This window comes from Trachurus japonicus, chromosome 14 (assembly GCF_045865225.1).
Source record: "Trachurus japonicus isolate A0001 chromosome 14, Traja_1.0".
Taxonomy (NCBI): domain Eukaryota; kingdom Metazoa; phylum Chordata; class Actinopteri; order Carangiformes; family Carangidae; genus Trachurus; species Trachurus japonicus.
In genome coordinates, this window is record NC_140920.1 from 26,497,143 (window position 1) to 26,520,219 (window position 23,077).

General features: G+C 41.9%; 2 protein-coding genes across 3 annotated transcripts; one reads left to right on the forward strand and one right to left on the reverse strand.

Annotated features, from left to right (window-relative positions):
- Positions 1-1,842: 1,842 nt before the first annotated feature.
- On the reverse strand, positions 1,843-5,560 carry LOC146974923 (methyltransferase-like protein 27). Of its 2 annotated transcripts, none has more exons than XM_085798643.1 (6): positions 5,286-5,560; positions 4,290-4,431; positions 3,868-3,996; positions 3,528-3,663; positions 2,695-2,787; positions 1,843-2,572 (listed from the first exon to the last, which is right to left on the reverse strand). In XM_085798643.1, the coding sequence occupies exons 2-6, from the start codon at positions 4,410-4,412 to the stop codon at positions 2,364-2,366; spliced, it is 690 nt and encodes a 229-aa protein (XP_085654769.1). In that variant the 5' UTR covers positions 4,413-4,431; positions 5,286-5,560; the 3' UTR covers positions 1,843-2,363. The 2 variants fall into 2 exon arrangements, with proteins under 2 accessions (XP_085654769.1, XP_085654768.1); XM_085798642.1 differs by having other exon boundaries at positions 2,695-2,790.
- A 114-nt stretch (positions 5,561-5,674) lies between these two features.
- On the forward strand, positions 5,675-21,294 carry nf2b (NF2, moesin-ezrin-radixin like (MERLIN) tumor suppressor b). The gene is made up of 17 exons (XM_085798641.1): positions 5,675-6,013; positions 6,277-6,392; positions 7,764-7,889; positions 8,414-8,536; positions 8,649-8,732; positions 10,350-10,418; positions 10,576-10,658; positions 10,786-10,861; positions 10,987-11,124; positions 12,335-12,409; positions 12,501-12,614; positions 12,737-12,859; positions 13,016-13,233; positions 16,557-16,659; positions 17,390-17,520; positions 17,612-17,783; positions 19,561-21,294. The coding sequence occupies exons 2-17, from the start codon at positions 6,303-6,305 to the stop codon at positions 19,606-19,608; spliced, it is 1,773 nt and encodes a 590-aa protein (XP_085654767.1). The 5' UTR covers positions 5,675-6,013; positions 6,277-6,302; the 3' UTR covers positions 19,609-21,294.
- Positions 21,295-23,077: the final 1,783 nt, after the last annotated feature.

Genomic DNA, 23,077 nt, shown 5'->3' on the forward strand with positions numbered 1-23,077 from the left:
TATGGACATGCAGTGCTCCGCCGAGTCCCCCTGTAACTCAGAGAAGGCACGGAGGACTCTGAAACTTCTCCCAGCCCTTAGTCGACATGAGGGTGAGTAAATAATGAGTGAAATTTGAATTTTGGGTGAACTATCCCTTTAACTTTCACTTGCTTGACAGAGACAGGGCAGGAACACAAAAACTTGCTTAACCTTACTTTTCTTTTGTCCATTGTTACAGACCTCAAATAACTCATGTTGGCTCGCAAGGCCCGAAACACATCAAAGGAAAACATAGGGACAAATGTTGCCACCAAACATAACAAACATTTATTAATTCAAAAACAAACAAATAATTCTCAAGAAAACAACAAACCAAATGGGTTGAAGGTTCCCGGCCAAAACAAACAAAGGGCAAGGCAAGGCAATTTTATTTGTATAGCCCGTTTTTACAGTTTGTCTCAAAGGGCTTCACATAGCATCATTACAACATCCATAGACCCTCACATCAACTGAGGAAAAACTCCATGGAATTCCTTTTAACAGGGAAAAATCGGGTGGAGCCAACCCCAGCTAATATAGGGCAAGGGCAGGGGCAACATATACACACGGTATATTTGTCCATTGGTGGTGAAGTGCCCTTTTGTAAAATATCTGAGCAGGTAAAGGGTCACTAACACCTCATCAGACTACGAATTAAAATTAGCTAAATCTGGTATATTTAGAACAAAATATTTTTGCTTGTTTGCATGAATATGCAGAGTCTCATTACAAATAAATGGATAAAAAAAAAATTAAATCCAAATCTCATTACAGTTACCCGTATACCTTTGCACTGAGGTAAAGTGTTTTTTTGTGATTTAGCCTGTTATTTAATATTAACATGCAGCAGATATCAATGCAATGCTTCATTTATTACATGGTTCATATCAGATTTACCAACATATCTTGTGGTTCTTTAAATAAAAGTGATTAAAGACAAGTACAACAAGAACATTTTCACATAGTCATTGTTAAACATGAAAGTGAAAGGTTCAATTACCTCATCCACATTTCCAGGGACTTGTCATGGACAATTAACACCTCCAAAATCATGAAGAAGGCCCACCAACGCCTTTACTTCCTCAGGAGTCTGAGGCAGGCCGGCCTCAACATCTCAGTGCTGGCCACTTTCTGCAGGTGTGTGGTGGAGAGTACACTCACCTCATCCATCACCACCTGATGGGAACTGTTCTGCTGCTGACAGGAAGGCGCTGCAGAGGGGTCAAATCTGCCCAGAAGATCACTTGCAGAAGCCTACACCCTCCATTGAGGACACTTACATCCGCAGGTGCAGGAGCAGCAGAGTGGGGGAGCAACAAGGCTCAAATGCAGCTTCTACCCAGATGCTGTCAGACTGTTGATCTCTGCCGCATTGAATTCACTTTGTGTGCGGGCTGCTAAATGCTCTGCTCTATTAAACGCCACTCTGTTTTAAATCACATTTATGGGAATGATTGGGAATTCAATACAATAATACATACAGTACAATAAAAAAAACATGACATTTCAACAGATTTATTTGTGAGCTGAACTTTATCAAGTTTTAATTCTTGTATGAACAATCAATTATTTTACTGAACAACAAAAACATGAATGTTGGGAAAGAAAATAGCCCTCAATAGCCCTGCAGTAAGCAGTGTGCTGTGTGCATGTGGTTGAGGAAGCATATAGATATTCAAGTGTACAAGTATAGGCTACTGAAATCTGGTTGTTTTAGCCAAGATTATGCTACAATATATTTTCCCCAACTATATTTACTGTAAGTTCCCTGTTAAGGGCCAACCTTCAATTTTGTAAATTTCGGATTTATTCCCGTTTGTATTCCCATATATTCCCGTTTATTCCCATGGGAAGTTTCCAACTTTGAAAATTCCTGGAATTTTGCAACCCTGGTTATGTTTATTTTCTAGCCTGACAAGCCAGACTATATCATTAAAATGTATAGTCTGGCAACGCTCGTTTCTAGACCCACCTACGGAGCAAATATATTTGCTGCCGCTATTGCGTCTAGATTTCTAGGCTATTTATTTGCCACATTTTTTATAAATAGAAATCATACTCTAATCATCATCATCATAGTCTATCACACTTTTATTGTTCGCTGCAGGTCCTGAGTACAAATTTTGTTTTAAGCATGCATTAACTGAACCTTGAACCTTGACATGTTTGGTCATGGAAATTTCAAGTAAACTTAATCATCTGTTAAAGTAGTTTGACACCTTCAATTTAGAACTGTAAGAGACTGACAATGTCAAAAAAACAAAACAACAACAACAAAACAAACCAGCTCATACTTGTGCGTTGAGTTGTGTGAAGTCACTTCTACATTGTTGGGCACCATGCTACTTTTGGCATTTTCTATAGAGATACACGGCACCAGATATGTAGCCGTCCTCCTGTTCTGACACAGCCCGCTCCCAGTTTTCCACCTCAGTGACCTCTACAGGACTCCAAAGCCCCTCTTCCTCCATCTGCTTCAGCTCGTGCTCCAGGGCGCCCTTGTATTCCAGATTGTCAGGGTTGCTTCTGGTTGTCATGCAAATGTAGCCATCTAGTGGATATAGGAAACAGTGCAGTGGTGTTGTTGAGAGATAAAATCTTATGCTGAATTACATTCAAAGATCAGAAGAGCAGAAGACAATTGAAACTAAAATTGAAAAAAATAATTCTCACCTGGTTTAGTGGATTTGCAGAGCTCTCGAATCACAGCAACAGGGACCTGACCAACACTCAGAGCTCCGACGATCACAACTACATCAAATGAATCTGCAGGAAGACAGAGGTGGAAATGTCACTTCAAAAGGAGATGATCATAGCTTCCTATATAATATCTACAACCACTACTGGTAGTCATTATATCTTTTCTTTTTTTTTCCTTCAAAATAGGTTTGTAAAGTTGGTTACTAACGAACAAATCAACAAAAATTAAAGAGGAACTATGTAAGTCCGGTCGCTTTTCCGCTGTTTTGGTTAAACCTTGTGCCATGTGCATTTGTTTACAACAAAGCCAGTGAGAAATGATTTAACAGAGCGCCGGGTGGTACGTAATGTTATATATCATATACAATGTTACAACGTGTATATTTGTGTAATTTAATCTGCCATAAACAAAAGATTACGGTTTACGGGGCATGTTTGTATTGCGGTGCGCAGAGCTGGGACACCGGGGCAGCCCAAATCTTGCAAAGTTGTTTTTCAACCAAGAGACGCAGTAAGTGGCACGTAGGTGGAAGGCAGAGAGCCTCCATTCTCCCTCGTAGCAATTTAAGCCATTAATTATACCATCACAATAACTCTAAAGCTGTTTAATTGAGGTCAAAATGTAGTAGGCTATAGTTGAGCTACAAATCCTGCATAGTTCCCCTTTAAAATGCAATTTATTACAATACAACTGTGACATAGACATAATAAAACAGAAAATAACAACAACAAAAACACAATATAACCACTACCCACTAAAACACAATGATCTAAGACTCATGTGAAATAATGAAGTACTAAATCACCCCACTGGACAGGTAGTGTCTCCTCTCCCAGAATGCACTGCTTCAGGTCCTGGTACAACCCACTGTCTCTGGCCAACTCCAGCATAACCTGGCTTCCATCAACACCTACAAAACGTCTAAATCCAAGCCTGATCATCTGTACAACAGAGACTTGGTTTTAATTTTTCATACTGGTCAAATTAGTTGAACATGGAAACTAAAAAGCTGCTAATGATATGTTTGGTGCTGAATAAGATACAAAAAGCAGACCAAAGATCCAAAATGATACAAAATGCTCTTATAAAACATGCTTTTATAATATATATAGCATTTAAAAAGGTTGCCAATTATGAAATTATACCTGTTTGGCCACCAGTCCGGTCCCACAGGCCACATCTAACACGACAGCTGCTTCCCGGTCACCACTGAAATGGGATGAGATGCTGTTTGCTGCATGACTTGGTGCACGGTAGTCCAGAACAGCAACATCCTATTCAAACAATATCAATTCATTAGTAATATATTTATTAATGATTGGTCTTACTATCAGACTTATGTCAGGCTAAAGGGCTGATGTTAGCACTTGTAGGCAATAGCCACATATTAATATTTATATTGAATTGCATTTTTTAGTATTATTTTACAGCCAGAGAGGTTTGACTTCATTGTAGTATTTAAAGCATCTGTTCTATAAAATGACACAACTGAAAACAAATCAATAAAAAAAAAATACTGCTGGGATATTTGATGACATACGGAAATGTTTTGCTTCAGTTATCTCACCTGTTCATAGTTCTCTGCCCAGGAGTTGTAGAAGTTGACCTTGTCCCTGTGGGATGTAGTGTTCTTATGTGCTGATAAGATAACGTTTTTCACACTTTCAAATGTGTTCGTAGCAGCTGACATCCTGTTACACCTGTCAAGCCTGTTAAAAATAAAGGAATCAAGTGTGATATTAACAAGCAATAACAGGACATTCATTAAAAATCACAGCTTACAGCTCAGTGACCCTTCATCTTCTATCAAGATGATCACACTGTTTTGACAGTTTGGTAGTTTTCATAGTGATTTGTTTTGTCATGTGCAGACATACACTGCTGTCTGGATGGGCCTGGTAGGAACAGGCTAAGAGTCTCAATGGGTCCAAAAGCCCCCAGACCAGAACCAGTCTACAACCTATGACCACAAAGGGATACAAAGTTATAAAACAAGTGCAACTTCACACAAAGTGACTATGGACGGACATAAAAGGAGTAACAAACAACAGTTGCAAATAGACTCAAAATAAGTGAAAATTTACAACAATTAGAGATGACTAAAAGAGACACAAAACAACAAGCACAAGAAGACAGCAAACTACAACAAAGAGACATAAAAGTAAGAAGTTGACTGACACAAAAGCACAACAAACTGACAGAAATTCCACTAAAAGAAACCCCAAAACAAGTACAAGTAATAGAAGACAGAAAAGTAGTCCCTTGTGTACAGGCAAATTTAACTGGGAGTCCAACTTTTACTGCAGTCAGTGACAATTCTCAATGGTTATAGCCTACTGTACACTTGTTTTATAACCATATGAAACCAATGAGTAGTAATAGTATAGATAGAAAACTACTCCACTTTTATGAGCATACTGCTTAAGTAACAAACAATAACAACAACGACTGGGTATGTCTGACCTGTTTTATGGATATAAGTGCACTGTCTGGGGCTATAACCGCTTCATTTCATACAGTTCAAAGAAAGTTCAGTGTGTGGGTACTATAGTGACAGAGGTACCTGCAGTAGACTCGTGGCTTGTTTTTTCTCTTGGCAATTTCTTCACAACCCTACATCAAGTAAGTTCCTCTGCAGCACTGAACCTGGCTGCAGGCGCTCGGCCGATTTGGACGCTTTATTCCCTCAGTTGAGTTTATCAGAAAGTCCACTGTCCATGGCTCGTGTCGTATTTTAATTCTACGTCGTTTTCTCTGCTGTCTTTCTACTGGTCACAATAAAAGAGGTCAACTCGGTGCCTCTGCAGTCCCTGCCGCTGTTGCGTTCAATTGCACCACCACTTGGCACTGTCTGACGGCCTCAAACGCAACACTTCCTGCCGTCCAGATTCTTGCGCATGCGCAGCGGCAGCGTCCCGGGCGGACTGCTGTTCATGTTCCCACCTGTAGAGTGGGAGTCAAAACAAAAAAACCTCCTGGAAAGTCGCTCTGACTTTTTAATAGCTAGCTAGCCAGCTCAAACACGTAGCTGCCGAGAACGTCATAAAAACTGTTTTTGTTTCTGTGTAAACTTTAGTTGCTACAAAGTCTTGTGTGTCGGAGGATTTCATCATGGAGAATCAAAAGTTTTGCTCTTTCTACAACTTGTTTTGGTCCGTTTTCGTGGCATAGGAAGCTAACGTTAACGCTGATTAGTTTATAGTAGTTAGCTTAGCATCGGTCTCCCCAACAAAAAGCCCTGCCTCTCCTGAGCCCTGTTGGACGGCAGAAGTTTCTTAACTTTCCTCTTTGGTAACGAGCCTTATCTGTGATTCAAATACACATAGTGTTTAACAAAGAAGTAAAGTTAATGTCCTCTGCAAAAACCGCTGGTGTGGTTAAATTCGTATCGCATGATGGGTAATTTACAAGATTCAATAACATAGCCTGCCAGGACGGTGGCTCACGTCTCTCCAGACCTTTATAACTGTGTCGCTTGACTTACTATGTGTTGGTCTTATCATTTTTAAAATACCACGTTTTATCCTGAAAGCAGCCTTGTTCTCTTCCCGCAGATTTCTGTGTCAGGAGCACCGTCAACATGTCTATCCTAGGATTAAAGAAGAAACAGCCCAAGACTTTCAAAGTTAAAGTCATCACTATGGATGCTGAAATGGAGTTCAGCTGTGAGGTATGGTGGATTTATTTGGCCAAACTTTGAAAGGATGCTTCATCTCTGTGTGTAAAGATGAGTATCAATGATTGCATTTACATGTATAATCATCTTTATGCTCACATTGTCACTGAGCAGTAACCTGGAGAATATGTTCTCCACATTTGGTGTTGTGCACTAAAAGTAAAGAAATGGGACTTTTATACACACACACACACACACACACACACACACACACACACACACACACACATACATATATATGTATGTAACTTAATGCAAAGTGCAGTAATTAGAAAATATCTTTTAAACAACATTAGTTCTCCTCTGTCAATAGTTTTTCAAGGTACTTGGTAGATAGGTAGTTACAAGCGTTTTTGAGAGAGTGGTGCAGCTCTCCTGTATAAGTCTGTTTCTGTGTCCTCTTTCTCATTATTTAATCACATACGGACTTCATGATGTTGAGTTCAGGGCTCACCATCTGGTGCAGGAACTCCTTGTTCCTCTCGTTGGTAACGATAAGTCCTTGATTTCAAGCTGGGTGTTTGGGCTCATTATTGTGCTGCAGATTGAATTTGGGACAGACCGGACACCTCCATACTGGTGTTGTGTGGTTGAAATGAATATAAAGGCTGAAACCATTGCATAGTTGTGTATATACATTACAACACGAACCACATGCTCACGTTTCAGATACCATATTTATTTGTGTTGAAACCATGTCCTTGATGTAATCAGAGGTAGAAAAGAGCTGAGCATGTTTCCTCAAGTACATAACCATTTCTTGTTACAATCTTAGACACGTACTTTCTAAATGATGTAATACAACTTCCTCGGAAAAGCATCAGTCAGGGTTTCCCCCAGGATAGTGTTTAGTAGGCGCCTTAAGCTTCCCAGATACTGATGTTGGCTGAGACTGCTAACATCAGTATCTCATTCAGTATGCCATATTCTGTGTGAAATAGTGTCTCCACTTACTCTCCTGAAGGTTAATGTCCTATCTTATAAAAATACTGTATATAAATTTTTCATGATGTTAGGGAAGGAGGAGTTTTCCCCTCGCACCAACATACTGCTGGAAAGTCCAGTCAGTAAATCAGCCACATAAAGATTTTACCATAAAGTTAAAAATGACTTTGGGTTTCATACAAAGGGCCTTTGAAATATTTGTTTACACCTGGGTTACCACAACAGTCACATGAAATGGCTAAAGAGCAACAGTATGCAACACAATGATGTAAACATGCCAGAGTGTAGCCATTGGCTAATTTCCATCTATTGTCCCTAGCAGATGTCCCCTAGATAAAAGTAAAAACACAATCTAAACATTTAATCACATTTCAGCATCTGAGCTCACAGGTCTCTTTTGTCTCTTACCGTTTTCCTCAGGTGAAGTGGAAGGGCAAAGACTTGTTTGACCTGGTTTGTCGCACTGTGGGTCTGAGAGAAACTTGGTTCTTTGGACTCAGGTACACTGTAAAGGACACTTACGCCTGGCTGAAACCAGAGAAGCGGGTGAGTAGACGAGTGAATCGTTGTGTGTGTGTGGCTAATGAGGATTCAGAAACGATGCATGTCTTCAAAGATAATAAATAATGAGAAGACTTTGGACAACGGACCCAATTTGTATGTGTTGCCCAGAATTTGAATGGTGAGGTAAATCTCGATTATAGTGTTGCATCTAGCAATTATTTTTCATAATCAGTTTTCCCCTGGATTAGTTTTTAATTAAACACCGTCAGAACACGGCAGAAAATGCCCATCACAATTTCCTAGAGTCCAAGCTTGTGTCGTCTGACAAAACAAACCAAAATCTTGTTTGCCCCTTTTGCATGATAAATTACTCAAATACCTAATTAACTGATTGTGTAAATTATGGAAAAGTTATTTGTAGAGTGATTTATTGTTTATTGTGATGCTATTATGTAATAAGTATAACTGTGTACATGACACTCTGACTGTATTGACAGCTTAGTCTAATAAATACATTATTGTGCACTTCTGACCTACTTTCTCCTGCTGTTAATTTGTTCACCAAGGTCTTGGACCAGGAGGTTCCCAAGGACTCTCCCATAACATTTCATTTCCTGGCTAAATTCTTCCCAGAAAAAGTAGAGGAGGAACTGGTCCAAGAAATTACCCAACACCTCTTCTTCTTACAGGTAATGTAGCCAATAAGAGTTTGGGGATGGTGTAACTTTTATGTGCAGGCAGTAGAATTCATCTTGACTTGGTTCAACCGAGGTTCTTACACATCTGCTCACTCTTCCTTAGGTGAAAAAACAAATATTAGATGAAGAAATATTCTGCTCCCCTGAAGCATCTGTTCTGCTGGCATCATACGCTGTCCAAGCCAAGGTAAGAGAGCTGTGAACGCTTCACGTAAAGTTAACTGGTCCTTTACTGCACCTGTAAGATGCTAGCCCTACCTGTATCCGCAAAAGATGAGTGCATTAGATTCACTCAATGATTTAAAGGTCCAGTGTGTAAAATGTGGGGGAAACCGTGACATCCAGCATTCAGATTCTAGATTGTCGACAAAGTGACGATGAGGTGAAGATCCAGCCATTTGACGATATGTCTGCTGTTTCATACTCCTCCTTCTTTCCTTCTGCCGCCTTCTTCGTTGGTTTATTTATTAAACTCATACACACGCAACTCATACACAAACTCATACACGCGGTACACACATGGCGGCACAAGCAAGACCCTTGCTTTATGTACTATATGTAAAAGAAGAATTATAAGGCTACGAAAACCAAACAAACTTTATTTTATAGTAGGGCTGAAACGATTCCTCGAGTAATTCGAGTACCTCGATTACAAAAAATGGTCCGAGGATTTTTTTCTGCCTCGAGGAATCGTTAATTTAATTGTAGTTCAAGCGGCCGCACGGACTTTCAATGTGGCACAACGTGCGCCGTAACGTAACCTATGAACGTAACCGTGCACGCCCCCCCCCCGCGCGGCCGTTCGCCGCGGATGACGGCGGAGATGGGGAGGGCGGCGGCGGCGGCGGCGAGGCGATGGCCGCGATGACGGGGGGACGGTGGCGAGTGGCGACAACACAGCAGAACAATCCTGCCTAGGAGCTATCCATGGTTAGGCTACTTAACCAAAGTCTCTTGAAATATCAAACAAAGAAAAGGACTATGGACTGTGGAAGTTTGAATGGCCAAAATACTTAAGTTATCATGACGTGAACCATCTGTTGCGGTGAGACCTTTGATTAGGTAGAAACCTTAACGGGCGGGCGGGGGGGGCGGACGTGGGTGTTTGACTGAGGGAGAAAAAGGCGACAAAAAGACAGAAAATGTCTCTCTATAGGCACTCTAGTTGTAACACGGCCCTTGCATACCACAGCAGCACGTCTTCCATGTTGCAGCATCTCCACAGAAAACATTTTTGATATCTTGAAAGTAATTTAATTTTATTTATTTTTGATATCTTGAAAGTAATTTAATTTAATTTATTTTTATTTGTGTTTTATTTATTCTTATTTATGTTAGCAGCAGTCGCCTCTTTAGTAATGTTTCAAGACCAGAAAATACTTGCTTGTGAATTTAAGAAATAAAAACAGTTGATTCTACAAAAGGAAACCAATTGGTCATTCATTATTGAGTGAAATATGTTATTTTCTCTTGTGTATTCATAATTGCTCTTTAACCAAGCAAAAATACGTTTTATCCGATTACTCGATTAATCGATGTAATTTTCAGTAGAGTACTCGATTACTAAAATATTCGATAGCTGCAGCCCTATTTTATAGCGATTATACATTTATACTAATATATTCATGGGTGGTATATTCAGATTTAGCCAATAAACCTAGACAATTATTACACACTGGACCTTTAATGTATCTCAGACTTTGACATAATACCATAGTTAGAAAATGATCAATGGCATTTGTTTTGTTGGCGTTTAATACCAATATTTTTTCTTTTTTCTCTCCCTTTCTTCTCTCCATCACAGTATGGGGATTATGACCCAAACTTTCACAAGCCAGGCTTCTTGGCACAAGATGAACTTCTGCCAAAAAGAGTAAGAGTTTATTCCTTTGCACATTTGACTATCTAAAAACCAAGGTCTAACATCTGTAGGAAATGTCTGTTGTGTGGACCTGCATGTTGCAGCCAGTGTTTATGCGCCTTATGTGTGCATTTAAGTAGACACTACGATCCTGTTTTCTGCATCTCAGGTTCTGATGCAGTATCAAATGACAGCCGACATGTGGGAGGAGAAGATCACAGCTTGGTATGCAGAGCACAGAGGCATCGCCAGGTACGTCTGACCAACCCGGCAGAAAAATTAACAGTTTTACAAAAGATGCAGTCCCAGATTCTGTAGTAGTTGAAGCACCATGGGCTGATGTGACCTCTCTTCTTCATTTGTCACGTTGTCTGCTCAGGGATGAGGCTGAGATGGAATACCTAAAGATTGCTCAGGACCTTGAGATGTACGGTGTCAGCTACTTTGCCATAACTGTGAGTGATGAATCTCTGTGTCGTCATGTCCTGCAGTTACATTTTGCACAGTGTTAGGAAAAGTGCAACCTCAAAAATGACTCTCGTGATGTTTTTTGCATTTGTTCTACACATCACATTCACAGCAAAATAAGAGGGACACCGACCTGTTACTGGGAGTGGATGCTCAGGGTCTTCACATTTACAGCCCCAACAGCAAACTCAACCCTAACAAGTCCTTTCCTTGGAGCGACATCCGTAATATCTCCTACAGTGAAAAGGAGGTAAGTGAGTCGTGATCTCAGTCTTCGTCCTCAGACACTTCACATGTTTTGTTCACATCACTCTGGAAGAAAGTAGAGCTCTCTGCTTCCACTAATTGAGCAGATTTTTACATGTTGTTCAAATCAGCTAGGTTGTCTTTACACTGCAGGCCTTGATACCCAATATCCGATTTTTTTAACTGTCTATTTTACATGTTCTATCAGAAGTGACCCATATCTGATATCTGCATACACGGGCTGTGCTTGTGTGAAACAACCCGCTGAAAAGGAAAAAAGCTAGTGAACTTTTTTTTAAAGACGGGAGATTTATAAGGTCACGTTATAATTCCATAATAATTATAAAGGAAGGTGAGTCTGGTGTTCAGAGTTTATATCCAACACGTCACTGTTTACAAAGTAAACGTCTAGTCTGTCCTTACAAAACAAAGTGAGTGAAGTGGCTGCATGGAGCGGAGCTGCTGTGAGATGAGCAGCTGACAGTGACAGCTGTGCCACCGTCCGATCCTCCGTCGCTTCGCTCAGTGAGGACGGGACAAAGCCTCTTGGACACAAATGTGTATTGATTTTCCTCTCTTGATTTCTAATCTGCTCTTTTCAGTTTTTGCTGGTAGGAAAACGTAAAATCTGGTGTTTCTGTTGCGCGCTCTCTTTTTTCACACTTCCTTTTGCCCTCGATCCGCATATAAATGAATGTTACTGTATATGAAAATAAGAACTAGTGAGGAAAAAAAAACATAATTCTATAATTCCTGTGACAGCTGACCAAAGATGGCCATGGTAGTCCAGGTCAGTCCAACGTGTTAATCACGGGCTACAGAGGTTCAGCGAGACGCGTGAGCACATGAATTAATATTATTATTGATGACGTACGACACGCATTACCAGGAAAGATCCAATCTGTCTGTTTAGACTGCAGACGTATTGGCAGATATCCAATTTGCACATATGAATCTGATTTGACAATATCTGATTTAATGCGTATTTGTCCGGTTTATACGTTCATGTTACAGATCCGATCTGTGCCATTTGAGAGGAAAAAATCAGAATTGGGCCACTTGAACCACACAGTGTAAAGACAGCCAAAGTGACTTTATCTTAGCAGTTAGCAACAGCCTCTCTCTCCCTACTTAAGCCATCACGGTTGTGCTGCTAAACAAATGAGACCAGCAGTGCAAAGAAACTGAAATGTTTAATTTTCTTCCCGTTGCAGTTCACAATCAAACCCCTGGATAAGAAGAAAGATGTTTTCAAGTTTTACTCATCTCAGCTGCGTGTCAACAAGCTGGTTGGTTCACCTGTTTGCTTGCATAAATGTTCAGTAATCACAAAGTCAAACAAAAGTTGCAGAAGTAAAGTCACTGCCGGTTTGTTTCTAGATCCTGCAGTTGTGCATCGGTAACCACGATCTATTCATGAGGAGGAGGAAGGTGGACTCTATCGAAGTGCAGCAGATGAAGGCTCAAGCTAAAGAGGAGAAGGCACGCAAAAAGGTCAGCTCCCTCTCGTCTCCGCCGGAGCAATGCAAATAACAGATTAGATGGGATGTACTCCATGCATACATATGGAGAGTGCAAAACCTTCATTTTAATTGGATTTCTTGGCCTCTGTCTAGATGGAGCGGCAAATCCTGGCACGGGAAAAGCAGATGAGGGAGGAGGCGGAACGAGCAAAAGAGGAGATGGAGCGGAGACTTTTCCAGCTGCAGGATGAAGCGCGATTGGCCAACGAGGCCCTGGTGAGAACTCCATCCTTAACGTGAAATAATTGTTTGGCTTTCGTGTGAACATGCTGGGCAGAAAAATGCTTTCCTGGTGTTAATTGGATGACAGAGTAGTAATAGAAACCTCAGCCCCCTGAACTCTTCCACCATTAATTTTATACTTGTTTGCAGCTCCGGTCCGAGGAGGCTGCAGACCTTCTGGCAGAGAAGGCCCAAATTGCAGAGGAGGAAGCCAAGCTGCTGGCCCACAAGGCGGCAGACGCTGAGCAGGAGAGACAGAGGTTAGAGGTCACTGCCATGAAGACCAAGGAGGAGAAAAGGCTGATGGAGCAGAAGATGAGGGAGGCAGAGCAGCTGGCTGTGAAGCTGGTGGAGCAGTCTGAGAGGAGGTATGGAATCTGTTCAGTATAAATCTGGATTTTCTCTTGATTTCTCTCCATCGTTAAAGGAATAGTTCAACATTTTGGCAAATTGGCCCATTGCCATAATCACTATAGTCATAGCAGTAGGTTTGTTACCTTTAATTGTCTGTGGAAGCTATTTTTAGAACCGCCGAGCGCAGCCGCGAGCTGCTCAGAGCTACGCTACGGAGGCTCATGGGATTTCTTGGTTTCCCTCATCAAACTCATCAAATACACAATCCAATTCAACAACTCCAAATCAGATAATAACGGAATGTTACAAAACAGAGTTGTTTTAGAGGTAAATTCATGCAAAACTGCTGCTTGCACAGCTTAAGGCGGGCTTACACTGCAAGACTATTCGTCTGTTCACATCTCAAACTGCACGAGCTTCCCTCTTCAGTCCTACGTCTCAGATCTGTCTCAGACCCCCACTAATTGCACGTCGTTCTACGATTGCTCCCCACCCCGATTACCCTGCGATGCCGCTGAGATTTGTGCTGCTCTATAATTGCTCGGTTGTAAACATCAAATTGACATTGGTTCCTGATGTTGGTTCCTATATAGCAGAGTCCATGTGGAAGATCAGACCGACAAACACACAGACAGACAGCGTGCATCACCTCCAAGGCCGGTGCTGCAGAGAGAGAGAGAGAGAGAGTGAGAGAGAGAGAGGACGGCGCTACTCTCTCCAGCCAGCTGACGTGTAGTTCACCTGCAGCTGTCAGAGGAGCCTCACTAGTTCTCTCTCTGGCCTGCACTTTAAAAGTTCAGCTGATCAGGTCAGCTGAGCTGAGCCAGAGCACAGTGGACGTGGCTGGTATAGGCTCGCTATTTTATACTGTAACGGCAAGAAAAAAAATAATCGTCCTCATTCGCTGATTGTCTGATAGTACGTGTGTGTATTTGTTGGGCTGATCTTCCACCACGGACTGCGCTGCTGATCATCACCCGGTCACCCTGTCTGTCACAGCTGTGGTCTAACTTCAGCTTGTCACTTCCCTGTCCCTCCTCTCTCTGTCTGCCCGTTCTAACTCCATCTGACGAAGTTCAGCATCACATTCAGGTTCATAAAGGCTCTGTGCTCTGTGCTAAAACAATCTGTCATAGTAAAAACTTGTCGTATGTGCAGAATCGTGACGCAGGACCCCATACATTGTCCGTCACGACGAGAAATTTTCTGGCATGTCAGAAATTAATCGGGAGGTCGGCGACTCGTCTTTAGGACGTCGGGACGTGACGCAGAGCCTCACTAACCATACATCCCGATTATGCTCACGACCCCGCGATCCCTCTAAGATTATGCAAATTAGGCTGCGACTCGTCTGGGACGAGAAAATCGTGGCAAAATCGTGCAGTGTAAGCCCGCCTTTACGCATTTGCCTCGAAAATAACTCTGTCTCGTAATGTTCCATTATTATTTCATAGCGTGGTCACAACTTGTCCACCAGAGTGTTTTGGAGTTGTTGGATTGTGTATTTGATGAGTTTGATGAAGGAAACCGAGAAATCCCATTAGCCTCTGTAGCAAAGCTCTGAGCAGCTTGCAGCTCTGCTCCGCCGTTCTAAAAATAGCTTGCACCGACAAATAAGGGTAACGAACCTACTGCTATGACTATAGGGATTATGGCAATGGGCCAATTTGCCAAAATGTTGAACTATCCCTTTAACTGATAACATCCACTTACCTTGCAGCGAATGAATGAAACATAGCTGATTTACTGCAGGGTTCAGCCATAATCAGCTGAGCCCGAGGGTTAATGAGATACACTTTTAAAGGGATTACTCGTTGGTTTCTTTAATGTCTTGTAAATGAGGAACATGGCTTTTGTAGTGAGTGTTGGGGATTAGAGAAGAATGAGACGCCCAGGTTAATCTCACCAGGAGACCACAGATAACCAGGTTGCTAATAGGGTTTTTCTAAGTACACATGTGCGTGACGAAAGGCTGCAGACAGCGGAGTGGCTGTATGAAGAGCGATGCGTCTTTGTATTGAAAATAATTCAGCAGTGTTCCAGCTGCAGCCGCCACTGAAGCTGAGACAAAGTAGCCTCCAGAGGTCTCAATAAATTGGTCTCCAAGATGAAATTTGATGACTTGTCAAATCCAGACGCATTAAAACTCTGCTCTGTATGTCTGTCTCCTCACTGTGCCACGCAGCTTCGGCTCAGACAAACAGAAGACGTCAGGACTGAGACAGTTTGTTATCAATACAACAGTCAGTGGCAGAGAGAAGTCTGATGACTGACCTGCTGCATGTATACACACAGTATATACTGTATATTATTCCTCTCTGTGTAACCAGCTTCCTTCAGTTCATAATCAATTAACCCAAGGTGACGTTTTGTGTTTGTTTTTTTTACTTTGCACACAAGTTCTTCCACCTGCTATCTACATTACCCACAATGCCTCAAATGAGAAATGAGGAGCAGGCTGCTTAAAGGGATACTTCACCCAAAATCGATAATTCACCAATTTTCTACTCACCGTCATGCCAAGGAAGGGTTCAGAGAACTTTTGGAGTCATCAAAACGCTTTTGTAGTTCCGGGGAGGTCCGGCTGGCGGCGGATAGAGCTCGCTTTTGAATCGTCCAAAGCACACACTATGAAGCATCCAAATACCTCCATACTGCTCGTCCTACTGACCCAAGTGTCCTGAAGCCAAGACATGAAAAAGCTGTGATGTTTGTGCGCATGCGGGAGATTTGCTGCGAGATGTTCATTCGTCGTTGTAAACCATTGGATGTATGATGTAAACACAGAAGAAAATTGCACGCATCTCACGTAGCCACTGGGAGCTACTACTACAGCAAGGCTAAAAACAGACATCAAATTTATTTTTTCTGAACAACTTTTTCATGTCGTGGCTTCAGGACACTTGGGTCAGTAGGACGAGCAGTATGGAGGTATCTGGATGTTTCATAGTGTGTGTTTTGGATGATTCAAAACTGAACTCTATCCGCTGCCATTATATGAAAATCTGTTGCCAGCCGGACCAATAAAGGCAGAAACAACAGACCGACATGCTGAGTGTTTTGTTTCAGAGGGAAGCAGGAAAGAGCCAGAATGGAGGAGTTCATGATAGTTAAACTTCCAATAGTGCCCCACTGGGGTCCAATATCATATTAAAAGCCCCTGAAATGAGCACAATAGGTCGTCTTTAATGTGTTTGAATTTTTCAGGACACTCGGCTCCAAGTCACAAATGTCCCACAGGGTTCAAGGTCACAAACCCAAGTATTGATTGTACATTAGCAATAACACTGCAGCTGTCTTCCAGAAGCCTTGACTTTAACTAAACCTGTGGTTCCAGGTTGAAGGAGGCAGATCACCTGAAACAGGACCTGACGGAGGCAAAAGATGCGGAGCGGAGAGCCAAACAGAAGCTGCTGGAGATCACCAAGACCACATACCCTGTACGGTGATGGACGACACTGCTGCTGTGCTGTTCCTGTGGATGAATGAAGCTTCTTTCTGCTCTCAAAGCTGTTATTGAAGCTGTTATCACACGTTTCCCAGAATGCCTAACCTTTCACTTTTAGCCGAACCACAGTGGTTCAGACAAGACAGTGACGGCCCTGTGAGCGTGCGTGTCGGTTACCCAACAATGGCGTCTCTTCTAACGCTGTTAGCGTAGATGCTGCGTTAGCTTTGATTATGTGAGAACTAGACAGTAGCTCTTCTCCGAGCTGGCTTCAGCCAGAGTTGGAACAAAATGTACAGGATGCAGAATCTGATTGGTTGAAGTAAATCTGTGATGGACAGATGGTTCATCCAATCATCTGCCAAGTAGATTTCCAGCAGAACCTTTCCAGCTGGTTCTGTGTAACAAACCATCTGCCGTGTCAGTTTAAAGAATCTCTTCTGTGCCAGTGGAGAGGTGGGCTTTTTTTTTTTACTGAGACCAGGATGTTGTCGAGACAACCTGAACTTAAAGTGGCCTTTTGACTTTTTTTTTTTTAGAGTGTACAGTGTGACAAGAAAAGTTTTCTTTCAATTTGTGTCATGAGAGTAGCTTCACTGTCACTGTCAGAAATGACTAAAACATTTACGTGCAATTAATGTGCATTACATTAAACTTCATCTTGCCTTGTAGTAGTCGTCTGCTTAAACCTTCATGAGTGCATCTACTTGACTGTCTTCCAGCTCATAGCAGCCTACTCTACTCCACCTGCTCCCCCCGAAGCATCCGACCTGGGCTATGAGTCAGCGTCTACGCGCCTCGACTTCAAGGACTCCGACATGAAAAGGCTGTCTATGGAGATCGAGAGAGAGAGGTGAGCTGGAGTTTAAATCCGCCGCAACAATATTTTTTGAATGACAGCTTGCCTCTGCTCGCTTCTGATACCTTTCCACGCATCGACACAGGCTGGAGTACATGGAGAAGAGTAAACACCTGCAGGATCAGCTGAAGGAGCTTAAGACAGAGATCGAGTCTCTGAAGCTGGAGGAGCAGCAGCAGCAGGCCGGCCTCTACGGCCTCCACGGCGAGGCCAGGGGATACGTGCATCAGGAGCCTGCCTACTTACCTCACAGCAACGTATGTATGAGCAGGTCACCCTATCAACGAATACCTAATGTTACTGATGATGACTCTTCATAGCTGTTCCCTCTGTCCACGGCAGTGTTACTCATTGCGCGGCTCGCGAGCCACATGCGGCTCGTCAAGCTATAATTGGTGGCTCGCTTGGTATCTTCCTATGTGGTAACACAGCCAATACATTTTTTCAAATGTGCTACATAAACATACAGCACTGCACTACAAAAACGCAAACATCCGAATCTACTTCTCCCTTCACCCAAATAATGAAGGTGAAAGGAAGTATTTTAAGCCTTAGCCTAATCAGAGACATTCTAATATTGGCCTAATGGTGATCCCTAAAGGGGGCATTGTCAAACCTGGCAACGCAGCCCGCAGGCCATGTGGCATTGTTTACAACACTTGACCGCAGCGCACGTTTGCAGGCAGGCTACGTTAGCTACGTATAGCTCCGCTAGCCAGCGTGAATGACCGTTTTTAACAAGAAAAAGGAGAGAAACCAGCTCAAAAACCACACGGACAGACACACAGTGTTGTAACGAATAGTGGAGTGGGTGAGGAAAATGAGTCTGAGGAAGCAGCAAACAAAAATCAGCACGAAGACACCAGAGAGGGGATGAAGGCAAACGGTGTAGGCTACCCAGTAAGAAACGAAAAAATAGGTAGCACATGATGAGCACAGAAAATTTCAAGACAAGTGGGCAGACGAATTTTTATTTGTTAGGCATGAACCCTCTGTGTTTAATATGCAACAAACCCTCACTGTGATTGACAACAAACTACATTAAGAAAGTCAAGGACATGCATGGCCAGCTTCCCCTCATCCCAGTATTAAGGTAAATATGGTCTTAAATGAAAATGTATTGGCTGTGTTGTTTTCTTTTTGGTGGGATTTATATGTAGAAATGCACATTTGCAAAAGTGACTTAGTATGTTGTCGCAAAAGTGGCTCTCCCCTTGATTTTGCACTGCCAATGTGGCTCATGTGAAAAAAATAGTGAGGATCACTGGTCCACGGTGATGGTACTGGTGTCGAATCACTCACTGCATGGCAACTCTGGACCTGTTTGCATTATCCAAAGCATTATGGGAGCTAAAGTGCCAAAAATATTTTTCTTAAATAGAATAAAAGGAAGTAAATGATTTATTTTCTTCACACTGGTTAAAGGGATAGTTCAACATTTTTGGCTAATTGGCCCATTGCCATAATCCCTATAGTTTTAAGAGTAGGTTTGTTACCGCTGAGATAATAATGGAACATTACAAGACGGATTTGTTTTTGAGGCAAATGCAGAGACTGCTTGCCGAAAACTGCCTGTGACAGGAACGCGCATCAGTAGTTTTGCATAAATTTACCTCGAAAACAACTCTGTCTGGTAACGTTCCATTATTATCTCATAGCGTGGTCCGCGAGAGCGTTTTGGAGTTGTTGGATTGTGTATTTGATGAGTTTGATGAGGGAAACCAAGAAATCCCATTAACCTCCGTAGCGTAGCTCTGAGCAGCTCACAGCTCTGCTCCGCCGTTCTAAAAACAGCTTGCACCGACAATTAAAGGTAACGAACCTACATGGCAATGGGCCAATTTGCCAAAATGTTGAACTATCCCTTTAAGTCATGTAGTGACAGTGTGTCTGAGTCAGAAGATAAAAGATGAGGTGCAGTACATGCATATTTCAGGTCTTTGAGTTTCATTGCACCATGAATGCACATGTCTTTGCACCGATCTCAGCCGCCCGTGCTTCTCTCTAACTGCTCACACTTGTCTTGTTTTGCAGCGAAACTCTGCATACATGTCTCAGATGGCCTTCTTTGAAGAAGTGTGATCCTAGTCCGAACAAGATGAGGAGGGACGGCAGCAGCTGCTGTCATGCAGTATTTTCTCAACGCGTTGGGTTCATTTTTTCTTTTTTTCTTTTACCAGGATGAAACTAACAGACACACACATGCATCATGTCTGTGAGCATTGGAAAGACTTTAAACCTAACCTCCTGCCTGCACAGGCTGTCACACTAGGTTGTACCACCTGACACACTACAGCACCTTCCATATTGCAGATGTAACGAACACATATGCCATATAACACTGATTCAGGCTATGGTGCTGAGGATAGATGTATGAATGAGGTTTTATTTGATGACGTTTTCTGTGTGGTTTTATGGGATGCCTAGACTTGAGCCTTAATGACATTAATGCCTTAAAGACATTTTCAGGCCGATATTAAGTTAATGTTTTGTTTTAACCCCCCCCTAAAAATGAGCTTTCGACAAAGTTCCTGCATCAAATGTAATTAAGGTAATTATCATTTTCAGGCCTCATATTCAGAAAATTTTATAAACACAGAAGCTTTTGGTCGTTTTCTTTCAAACCTGTGTGTGTGTGTGTGTCAAACCCAAATGTTTGATTCTACGTTTCCCAGGCTGTCGTTGAATGTAGCTATGAACACTAAACTCTAAAGGTAACTCTTAATCAATGGCATGTAATGTGAAAAATTAACATTGTGCTCTTGCCCATAAAAGTAATTAGTCTCAAACTAGAACTCAAAGTAACGTCTGAGGAGCAGATGTGTGCAGGGACATTGTCTAGAGGGGGCACTCCAGGAAAATGTCAGGTTCAGTGTTGGAGCTTTGTGTTGGTCTTTGAAAAAACAGTGTTTTCTGTTACAAAGTTCACGGACTGTCTTTGCTGATAACAGCACGTAGTTGCCTTCTGTAGTTTCTAGTGCATCACTGCAGTAGTTCAGATACACATTGTATAGAATTACAAGCTAGAGCTCTGCCTTTTCAAGTTTTTATATTTTGTACTCTAGACTGTTGATGTGCCTTGAACTTTATTTTTTACTATTATGAGTTGAGTTACTAAGATTTCATTTGATATCGTTGCGCTCATGTGTCTTAGCAGTAGAGTTTTCTTGAAGTTTTGGGTGGAGTTCATACCCTGACTGATTTACAGAGTAACAGATTGATGCCTTTCTTATTTTCTTCTTTTCTTTTCTCAGGGTTAGTGTTGGAGACAATCACTGTTTTCCCCTGAGATATACAGTATGGTATCCATTAATGTTTACCCTTTTTTTTTTTTTTGAAGAGGCTGTTTTTCATTTAACTTGAATAAGTTTAACAGTAGTGGAAGTGATACATATTTTGGCTTGCAGCAGATGCACTGGGTCATACGAGTTAACTTTTACTCTACTACACTTCTCATTATTTTGTCAAAAAGGGAGAGGCCTGATGCCAAATTTACAGCCAGAGACTCTGCTTGTTTTTTTTATCATGTGGCTCATACATTAGACTGACTTCATTGGAAACTGAACGGTAATTGACAGTTGATTGGTCCATTATTAACTCCATAACTGATTACCAGTGAGTAAGGCTTCTTTTAGCATTGAGTAAATGGTATTGCGTCAGGTGTCCAAGTGAAAATGTTCTTCTTTCAACAACACATTGCTTAAGTGTTTTCATTTGCATCTTTAATCCTATTTATTTGTGCTATAAATCCATAAACAACATCCCTACTCACTTTTTCTCACGTGTATTATGAAGACACTTGATCATATTTTCATCTTTGTTTTCATTTCTATCTTGAGATTTTCCTGTCATAATTTCACATCTCAAAAGAGATGGTGGGGGGTTTAAGTTTTACTATGAAGTGACAAAAATGTTAAATTCACTTGCACAAGAGATTTGGCAAATGACATAATGTGTCTGCCTGATATTTGTGGAAACATTGGTATTTGTCTCATAGATAATCATAGAATCATTCTTGCTTAAATGCGGTCACCTCAGCTACATAAACACCCCCACCCTCTAAATCTGTTGTTGTCATCAGCACTTGAACCTGCATAAAATACATGTTTACTGAGAATCCATTTTTTGTCTGGATCATGGTATCAATCATTTCTACAGTATGAGAGATATTTTAAAGATGAATATTGTCTAATATCATGTGACTCTTGGTCAGTGAGTTGTGGTCGTGTGTGTTGCCATAAACAGGATTACTCAAATGTGTCTTGCAAAGACCTTGTGCAGCATCATTTTAAGACTGAGAATTTCTAATGAAGGTAAAAAAAGTGTTCAACTCAAACTACATGATGTTTCCATTCTACTATTTAGTAACAATATGGAGCCACTTATCATCACTTAGTAATTCAACATTTTGGCAAATTGGCCCATTGCCATAATCATACTATAGTCTTAAGAGTAGGTTTGTTACCTTTAATTGTTGCCGCAAGATGTTTTTCGAACGGCTGAGCCGAGCGGCGAGCTGCTCAGAGCTACGGAGGCTCGTAGACTTTCTTGGTTTCCCTCATCAAACTCATCAAATTCACAATCCAACAACTCCAAAATGCTCTGGTGGACAAGTTGTGACCTGCACATTCACCACGCTATGAGATAACGGAACGTTACGAAACAGAGTTGTTTTAGAGGGAAATTCATGCAAAACCGCTTTTTCAGCAAGCAGCCTCTGCATTTGCCTCGAAAACAACTTTGTCTCGTAACATTCCGTTATTATCTCATAGCGTGGTGAATGTGCAGGTCACAACTTGTCCGCAAGAGCGTTTTGGAGTTGTTGGATTATGTATTTGATTAACTTGATGAGGGAAACCAAGAAATCCCATTAGCCTCCGTAGCGTAGCTCTGAGCAGCTCGCAGCTCTGCTCCGCCGTTCTAAAATCAGCTTGCGCCGACAAAGGTAACGATCCTACTACTAAAACTATAGGGATTATGGAAATGGGCCAATTTGCCAACATGTTGAACTATCCCTGTAACACTAAAGTGCACACATTTGAGGGAAAAGTTGAAAGCAAAGTGAAACCAGGTTAAAGAGACGGAGATCTTTTTCAATAAAAGCATTGCAGAGCTCAGTGCAGAGAGGAGGGGCCAGTCACAGAGGGAGAGCTCATCATCCAGGAGAAGGATGAGGTGATCACTGCTGTCAGGACTCTGGTAGACAGAAAGCAGGAGCGCTTGGTCAAACTAAAAACTTTGAGAAGGATCCACCAGAGTGAGACTGAGTGACAGGGAAAAGTTCACTCTCTGGAGGACAGACTCGGATGCGAGAAGGAAAAGAGGACAGCGTAAAGACTTGAATCACTCTCTGCACATCAGTCCCGGCCGGGTGAGGCCAGACTAAGCAGAGTCCCAGCTTGTCCAGTCTCCTTGTGTTCCTGTCTGATAGTACTGCTGCCCCGGCAGACTGCAGCGTTAAACATGACACTCACCACCGAGTCCGACTGATAAAAGGTTCTCAGCCTTGTTGTGTTTAAAACAGAATCCATTCATCAGAAACTCAACTAAA

Excerpts from the sequence above, each read along its gene's own strand:
- LOC146974923 (XM_085798642.1), bottom strand. The coding sequence starts at position 4,412 with ATGTCAGCTGCTACGAACACATTTGAAAGTGTGAAAAACGTTATCTTA. Across the intron at positions 3,664-3,867 it reads CCGGACTGGTGGCCAAACAG|ATGATCAGGCTTGGATTTAG; the intron begins GTATAATTTCAT and ends TCTGTTGTACAG. Across the intron at positions 2,573-2,694 it reads CTGCAAATCCACTAAACCAG|ATGGCTACATTTGCATGACA; the intron begins GTGAGAATTATT and ends TATATCCACTAG.
- nf2b (XM_085798641.1), top strand. The coding sequence starts at position 6,303 with ATGTCTATCCTAGGATTAAAGAAGAAACAGCCCAAGACTTTCAAAGTT. Across the intron at positions 10,659-10,785 it reads GAGCACAGAGGCATCGCCAG|GGATGAGGCTGAGATGGAAT; the intron begins GTACGTCTGACC and ends TTGTCTGCTCAG. Across the intron at positions 17,784-19,560 it reads CCTACTTACCTCACAGCAAC|CGAAACTCTGCATACATGTC; the intron begins GTATGTATGAGC and ends CTTGTTTTGCAG.